Source organism: Prosopis cineraria, unplaced genomic scaffold (genome assembly GCF_029017545.1).
Source record: "Prosopis cineraria cultivar Desert tree isolate PC_DT_omini unplaced genomic scaffold, ASM2901754v1 PC7, whole genome shotgun sequence".
Lineage (NCBI taxonomy): Eukaryota > Viridiplantae > Streptophyta > Magnoliopsida > Fabales > Fabaceae > Prosopis > Prosopis cineraria.
The window spans coordinates 31,142,293-31,150,964 of NW_026555338.1; the positions used below are offsets into that span (position 1 = coordinate 31,142,293).

At 33.1% G+C, this 8,672-nt stretch overlaps 1 protein-coding gene across 1 annotated transcript; it reads right to left on the reverse strand.

Annotated features, from left to right (window-relative positions):
* Positions 1–5,228: 5,228 nt before the first annotated feature.
* LOC129315972 (transcription factor MYB58) lies at positions 5,229–8,345 on the reverse strand. Its single transcript, XM_054960166.1, has 3 exons — positions 8,017–8,345; positions 6,938–7,067; positions 5,229–6,115 (listed from the first exon to the last, which is right to left on the reverse strand). The coding sequence occupies exons 1-3, from the start codon at positions 8,153–8,155 to the stop codon at positions 5,413–5,415; spliced, it is 972 nt and encodes a 323-aa protein (XP_054816141.1). The 5' UTR covers positions 8,156–8,345; the 3' UTR covers positions 5,229–5,412.
* Positions 8,346–8,672: the final 327 nt, after the last annotated feature.

Sequence of the window (8,672 nt, forward strand, 5' to 3'; positions counted from 1 at the left end):
CGTGTTCTTCCATTTTCTTTGTTCTATGTTAATATTCCAGTTTTGCTTTAAGAATAAAGATTACATTAGCCAGCAGCTCTGCTGCCACTGTAGATTTTCCGCTTATAGTATATCTATATATGTGTATGGATTCATGATTAACTGGATTTGCTTAAGAATTTTCTTTCTTCTTGTACAGACTATCTATGAACAGAAAAACTCCAAATTTTCTTTCTTTGTTTTTTTTTTAAATGCGCATTTTGAGAGGGTACTGACATCTCAAAAGTATAGCAGGATGATTGAATATTATTGTCAGGTGCCATGGCTTTTATTACCATTTACATAGCAAATAGCTTTTAATACCATTGCAAATAGTATCGAACGCTGGATACTACGGGAAATGATCTCTTGTTTGAAGTGCTCTTGGAGGATGTTGCACTATTTTAATCAGTATACTATTTTCTTTCCCAAAACAGACAATTTTATTAATCATCAAAAAATAGTACAAACATTAATAGCTGAAGCTAAGAAAAAACACTCCAAAAATAACCTATTATACAAACTAACACACTCTCGCAAACAAAATTAAAAAACCAGATACAAAAAACAACAAACAGAAACAGAACCAGAAAAGAAGAGCAAACAACAAGGACTGGCCAACTCATACTCTCTTAAAGCCAGAAATTTCAGAACTTAAGAAGCCACGTCTCAACACATCAATTAAAGGAGATTGAATCCGGTCCAGCCAAACAGCATGGGACATCTCCTTTGCAATTGACTGCCAAAATATCAGCAGCTGAATTCCCTTGTCTAGAGACCAAGGAGAAAGAAACATTCTGCCATGTACTCTTGAGTTCAATAAGATCCTGTACTAGCTCAAATCATTGCCAATCGCAACCAATCAAAGGGCCAATAATCATGAATTAATGTAAAACCTCACAATCAACTTCAAAATATACATGAGATTCTGCAAATTTCTCCCTTAGCTTCAAAGCCTCCCCTAATGCCATACATTCAGCCGTTAAAGGAGATTTAGCTGCAACTGCCTTCCCTAAACCTCCAAGAGACTTCTCACTGTGACCCCTACAAACCACTCTAACACTAGCTTTGCCCTTCTTTTGAAAAAATGATCCATCACTGTTGATTTTAATGGAGCCGGCCAAGATTTCCTGCACACTTGACCACCTTTCACCTTATTCTTCCAAAATTCACTAACTTGAAGATGCATTAAGCTCACCACCATATCTGCATTAACTTCTCTTCTAAATCCACCGGCACATCGTGACCAAAACAGACATCCCATAATCATCAAGCTATTTACCAGTGATCATCTCTTCTAGCCATTTTAATCATTACACTTCAGACAGTGTTATTTATGTTAAATATTTCTGCTATTTACTATCCCTGGTCCTTTTTATAAGAGATGTTTAACAACTTTCACAGAGATCAAAAAATCTAGTTAAAATTAGTTGCTCTCATTAAATATATCCATATTTTCAATCAGTTCTCCAAAATTACCCTTTCTGAATAAAGTTTATTAAATTAGTGATCTCTCTCTTCTCTGTGTGTGTGTGTGTGTGTGTGTGTGTGTGTAATTGAGGGTACTAGGAGTAAAAGTAATTAATACTTTTAGTAACCTCTAATGGTGTATCCCTTTTGGACTCGTGCTCAAAGCTCCAGGTCAAAAGGAACAGAAGAATTCTTTGTAAAGAATCTTTCAATCGCTATGGTCTTGTCTTGTCAATGAAAGTTTTATGTCTAGCTGATCACACTACCATTAGAGTTGGAAGAATTTCGCAGTGAACTTAACCGAAGCTACTAGTTTCATTACTATCCTTGACATGATTAAATTAAAGAAAACCTGATATAGAAATTATATATACACCTATAACTATGTTATTATTCCATACATGTGACGGTAGGCCATAATAATGGTAGGTTGGTGGGCATGCATTATCAGCGAAATTGAACTTGTCGAAGAAGATTGGTGACTGTGAATGTGATTATTAATCTCTCTCCCACATTTCAGTGTCATTGTTATAGGTAGAAGGACCCACACTCAAAAAATTGAGACCACAAGTTTCAAAGATATTCATAGCCTCAGCAAATCTCCTCTCTCTACTCTGGTTTAGCACCTGACATGATCATCTTCATTTCAACCAGAATAAGTGAAAATTAACCAACTTCCAATTATTCCCGGAGAAATAAATAAATAAATAACGCAAAGATAATAATTTGCGGATGAATGACATTAATTAATATAATGCAAGTAATATGGCTCAAAAAGCCTGTAAGCTGGAAATTTGAATTAGCTTCACACACACACACACACACACAAAACCAACTTCAAACGAGAAAGATCAGACAATCAAAGAATCAATCAACTTCCGTTGACTCACTGAGAAAAAAGTAATAATAATATGGCACAGAAATTATAGCAGTTAATTAGCAGCAGAAGAAGATTGATATATATATATATATATATATATGAAGTAATGAAAAATATGCAGAAACTAAGCGAAGCGTGTGTAACAAATTAAACTGCAAATTAAGTGATTTTGATACATGTTTAGTTTCGTGTGGGAAACTACTAAAATCATAGTTTTGATTGTTTACAATGTGAAATTAAACACGCTTTTTATCGAGTCATCATGATCTTGGCCTGTTCTTCAAACTTCTCATTTGGTTTTGCCATTGCCTATGCAAAAAATAGCTTGCAATAGAAGTATCTCATATCCGAAACTAGCTAAGTTTACGTCTTTTTCCAGATCTTCCTTGCAACAAGAAAAATTGGTGTGCGCACGTATCACCCATTCACGCATGGCTTGACCGAAGAATGCCACGTGTAACTATAGTAGCTAGCTAATAATGCTGTCTTGGCCACAGCCATGAAAAAAGCTATACTCAATTCACTGAATTCAGTCTTTGCCCCTTATTTGTCCTAGTTTCAGTACTTGTTCAATTACCATCTCTTTGATGCCAACAAAAACATTAAAGGGAATGAGAAACAGAGAAGTAATTGGCCTCAAACTCCGATTATTTTATCTAATCAAAAATGAATTTAGCACGCATGTAAATCATTTAAATCTAGCTTGGATGATTCAAAATAAATGTGTGTGTGTGTGTTGTACACACCCGTACGTACGTACTCCCTCTGCGTGGTCCCTATTCTATTGTACGTATACCCTATTCTATTGTACGTATATCCGTCTCTTTCTTTTCTTTTCTTTTCTTCTTTGGGCCTGAGTATGCGTCTCTTTCTCAAATCACGTATAGAACAAGAAGCAATCTATACACATTATAATTATTTGATTTATAGTTCATGTACGTACGTAGAATATGAGTCACCTTTATAGCAAGTCTCTTCCAAATAATTCCTTCTAATAACCCAAATAAAACTATTCTATATTCTATTCTGTGTCGTATAGTGTTGGCATTACAAGCCAAAACTAGCTAGCTAGATAGATTCCAACGAGAATCCAACTCAAGTAATAACATGATATGGATTCTAACGTAAACTTCTGGTGGGCAAAGGGAAAAAAAAAAAAAAAAGGCTGAGAACTGACAAGTTTAATCTGTGACAGCAATAAATACTGTGAAAGTCAAAGTCGGTGTAACCCAGGCCACAAATATTAGAATTTATTAAAAGAACACCACAGACTTGTGATCGATCATCTATCTATTCAACGCTTTACTTCTAAGATTTGCAAAGTCAATTGTTCATTTTAATTCTTATAGTGAAGTTCACTGCTTAACCTTCTGATTTCTGACAATACCACCCATCTCAAGCGTCACTGTACAACTCAAGGTGAAGTTGAAGAAGACAAAGACTTGTCCTAATGTGTGCTTCAGTATAGTTCAATTAATTAGATACATTAATTAGTTTATTTTCTTAATATATTTTCTCGTTTTCCCAACCATAAGAAAGCAGCCAAAGATGACCACATATTATCTTCTTGTTTGGTAAGATTGTGTCCTAATCATTAGCTGTCCTAGGCATGACCAACACATTTTGATTTTTGATCTTAGTATATTAATTTAATAAGCCATATAATATCATATAAAATTTATTAGATAACAAACTTGGTACACACATTATCACTTGAATAAATTTCTGCCGAGATTATTGTTGTTTAAAGATGATTATAATATGATCCAACTCTTATTTATCACTAAATTAAAAATTACAAAGTGATCATGACACAACTTTGCTACTGCTATTGATATTTCTATTTTTATAATAATAACATAGAATTCGACGTCCAAAGGGGTAATTATAAGTCATCCATAAGAAAATTGCTAGCTCTTATAAGGCCAACATGATTCATGATCACCTATTTTACGATTAAATGAATCCAACAATTTAATGATTTTTTCAAGTTTATTCATTTCTTTTTAGACTATTTGACAAGATAGATAGGGTTTTGGTTTTGTTCCTTTTTTTTTCTTTGGATCAATTTTATTGGTTGTTTGTTTCTGTTGACTTGAGCGTGGATAGAAGAACTCCATAATTAAAAAGAATCAGTCAAAATCAGTAATCAGCAATTCGTAGTTTTGTATGAATATGACAGAGTCATGTAGAATTGTACTTCCAAGTTAATTTCAAGTTTCCTTACATATATATAAATATTATTCTTTTAAGTTGTGGGGACATGAAGCTAAAATTGTCAAACTAATGTTTGTTAAGCGGAGAATATTTACAATAACGTAGCCACTCCATTGACCAAATTTTTTTTTTGTCTGATAGCTATAACATAATATTGTTCACCAACAATTTTCTTTTGCACATATCAATCAGATCGTAACCAGACCATGTTATGCACATTTTCAAACAATGCATTCATAATATACCGAAAAAAAGTAACTAATCTAGCTACCAGCTAAATTCGCTTCCTTACCATGAAAAAGAAAAAGGAACCTAATAAAAAAGTACTCATATGTCATATTTAGAATAAAAAAGAAATTATTAATTGAGAAAATCACATTCAGCCCTCTCCCACAAAAATTAATTACGAATAAGGATTAATGCAAAATGGATTATTGTTAAAATAAAAACATGACTTACTCTTTTTTGAATGAAACTTGTTATTGATCCTTATCTGTGATTAATTCTTTTAGGAGAGGACTGTATGTAATTCTTCCTTATAAGATATTCAAATAAATCTTATTTTAATATAGTTATATAAGATCCTAATTTAGCATAATAATAACACCAAATAGTGAATATAGTATTAAAAAATAACATGCATTTTGCTATATATATTATAATACATCATCATGATGATTAAGAGCACTTCATGCCCCATCTTCACTAAAGAGATATTCATCCACATGTATATCATAAAGTTAGGATACCTAAGGCAAAAAAAAAAAAAAAACACAAAATATAGTCTGAAACTAGCTAGCTAGTAAATGAACAAAATCCTACAAGACTCAGAAACCAGCAATACCATCAGGCCATATGTCTACGTCACACAATCCTGTGGTAAGATCATCAGATGATGCGTGAGGTTCCAATCCAAGATCTTTCTCAATCTCCCTGATCCACTTCATAGTTTCAGCATCTGATGAATGAACCTGATGACCATGATCATTTGATACGTAGGATCCTCCTCCCATGTTGTCATCATCCAACAAGTTCCAAAAATCATCGTCTGCCTCCAATGGTATTTCAAGCAAACCACTAATACTGTCATCATTATTAGTTCCCTTGTCAATCACCTCGTTTAGTACTGTAGTATAATCTGGTCCTTCTTGATTCAATAAAGAACCTGCCGCTGCAAGTAGTTCCAGCTGATCATCGTCTTGTAATTTGCAGATAGGTGTTGATAATTGATCATCAGTTGAATATTGAAAGGAATTTGGTGAGGACTCCTTAAGGTTTTCTTTGGAGTTTTGCTCGTTATTGTCTGTAGTTTTCTGAGGAGTTATTGCTGTCGTCATCACTGGTTGGTGTTCAGTTGAGGAAGATGAAGAAGAAGAGGTTATGGATGATTCTTGCTTGGATTGATCAGTACTGGACTGCAGGTTATTTGATGAACTGTTCTTCAATAATTTCTTCTTCAAATGGGTGTGCCACACATTTTTGATCTCATTGTCTGTTCTACCAGGCAACTCCGACGCAATTTTTGACCACCTGATGAAATTAAACTTGGATTAATGGAAACATATATGCACACACACTCACGCACTAAATTGATTTACACTTTACCGTTAATTATGCAATAATCCATCATTTAATACTCCCTGATCCTAATTTATAATTTAAGATATTTTTAAATAAAATCACGCATACAGATAAAATTTATTAAATATATTTTACAATCTTATTTTTAAAACAAAGATACAGATTTTTAAAAATGCCTTTCATTTAATAATCTATTTGCAAAATGGTATTAAAGAGATAGAATATAATGAAAAAATTAATATTAATAAAATTTTATTTTTTTAACAAATTTTATATTCAAGAACATTGCTAAATCTCTCTTATTGTCTTATAAATTGAGATGAAAATAGTAATTTTATTGTTCATTATTAAATTATCATGATGTAGTAAAGAAAAGGATCAGTGAAATTGGTCAAAAAATTTAATTTTTATCTTTTTATTCCGTCTAAACAAGACATTCACTAATTATTATGTTTTTAACCTGCTCTACTCTACCTGACATATTTTAATTATTATTTTATGACGCGGTCAGATTCAAATATTATCATATTTAATTAGAAGTAGCTCCCCCAAACATGTTTAATGTTCACACGGACTCAAATATAAGACCCATACTTAAATAGTCTCCCGTCTACAAAGATCAATACCTGTTAATATATTCTAATTATTCTGTCTCATCAATTCAACTTTAAAACGTTAAAAAAACCAAAGAAATAAAGAAAGAAAAAGGTCCTAATCAAGACAAGACATGGAAGCATATTTTGTGTAACACGAGAGAGAGAAGAAGCGTACTTGTTTCCTAAGACCTCATGGAGCTTCATTATAGCTTCCTCTTCTTCCTTTGTGAAGTTGCCTCTCTTCACATCAGGCCTCAGATAGTTGATCCATCTCAGACGACAGCTTTTTCCGCATCGAAGAAGGCCTAACACACACATAACATATATTCAATGTAGATTCAGATCAGCGGCTTCTAGCGTCTATATTAAGTACTTTCATTTTCTGATATTCTGGTTTCCAAGGGCATGAAGCTTTCATACTTCATATCCCTCTTTCACTTTCTCTCTGGTTTTGAACATGCTCGATCTTCATGACATTTTTCTACCAGAAAACATTCAAAAAATAACATATTTTAAAGAAATGTTGCAATCAAGAGTTTCTGTAAGGATCGAGGCTCTAAAATCCAAAATGAAGAAGGGACATGGCTTGTGCAATTTGACCTGATCATTGAAAACTGCTTATAAATAATATATATATATATATATATATATATTTCGTATGTATATGAAGTGATATCTGAAGCAAGCTAGGTGGTGGAAGATGGACCATATTAATGGTAGGTAAAATGCATTATCAGAAATTGGACATGATGACGAAGATGAAGAAGATGAAGAAGTGTGAGATTATTTTATTCTTCAATATTTCGAATGTCATTGTATAGGTAAAACAAGGACCCACACCAAAAAATTGCTGACCAAACTTGAAATCTTTTTCACCCAGAAGACAACCAGATGTGTCATCGCCTCCGAATAATGAATCAAACATTAAATTTCAACTAAAAAACAAGTAAATTAATCATCAGTCAAATTCAACGATTTTCATTTATTCAGAGGCAAAAAAGCATTCTGATATGAAGCAGAAGAAGATTTGCGCATACATGTTATCATATGAATAAATAATGCAAAATGCAGAAACGCTAGAAGTTGATATCAGAAACTGCAAAGTGAAGGGTCTATAATGATTTAAGATTATGAATAATTCAGAGAGAGTGCGAGAGAGAAAGAGAGAGAGGGATAGGTTTTATGATATATTAACACACAAACACAAACAAACACAAATAACGATCATATATATATATACACATACACACATACCAGCTTGCTTGGGGAGGGAACGCCAATTCTGATGACCGTGTTTCTGGATGAAGGTGACGAGCTTGAGGTCTTCTTGAGGGCTCCAAGGTCCTCTCTTCACCTTGTTCTTATCACAGCATGGAGCTCTTCCTTTTCCCATTTCTGATATTCGATCTCTATGATCACTACTGATTAATTAACCCTAACTAGCCTCTTATATATACACACACTCGTCACACACACCATTGGATTAGTTTACACAAACACACGCTCATATATATACATATTCACTGTCTCTCTCTCTCTCTCTCTCTCTCTCTCTCTATCTCTATCCATATGTTTACGTGTTTCCAAAATATGTGTATGTGTAAGGGTGGCGAGAGAAGAGAAGCCACAAGAGTCATGCCACGAATTTGGATTTTGTGGCACTAAAAGATAGAAAGGAGATCCAAGTTGGGATTGATTTGATATTAATTCATCCAATACAATAAATATGTTCATTTAATTACTTTTATTGTCTTTTTCATTAATGACATTAAAGTCATATTCCTGGCCACTAGTTGGGTATTCCAGTCTGATTTTTTTTCTTTTTGACTTTATGTATGTATTTATTATTGGGAGTTCAATTTATTTCCATGTGGGAATAATTATTTGAGCAATCAAATCCGTTCTTTTTT

Coding starts and splice junctions, on each gene's coding strand:
- LOC129315972 (XM_054960166.1), bottom strand. CDS start 8,155: ATGGGAAAAGGAAGAGCTCCATGCTGTGATAAGAACAAGGTGAAGAGA. Junction 7,068..8,016: donor TTCCCTCCCCAAGCAAGCTG/GTATGTGTGTAT, acceptor TGTGTGTGTTAG/GCCTTCTTCGATGCGGAAAA. Junction 6,116..6,937: donor CATGAGGTCTTAGGAAACAA/GTACGCTTCTTC, acceptor TAATTTCATCAG/GTGGTCAAAAATTGCGTCGG.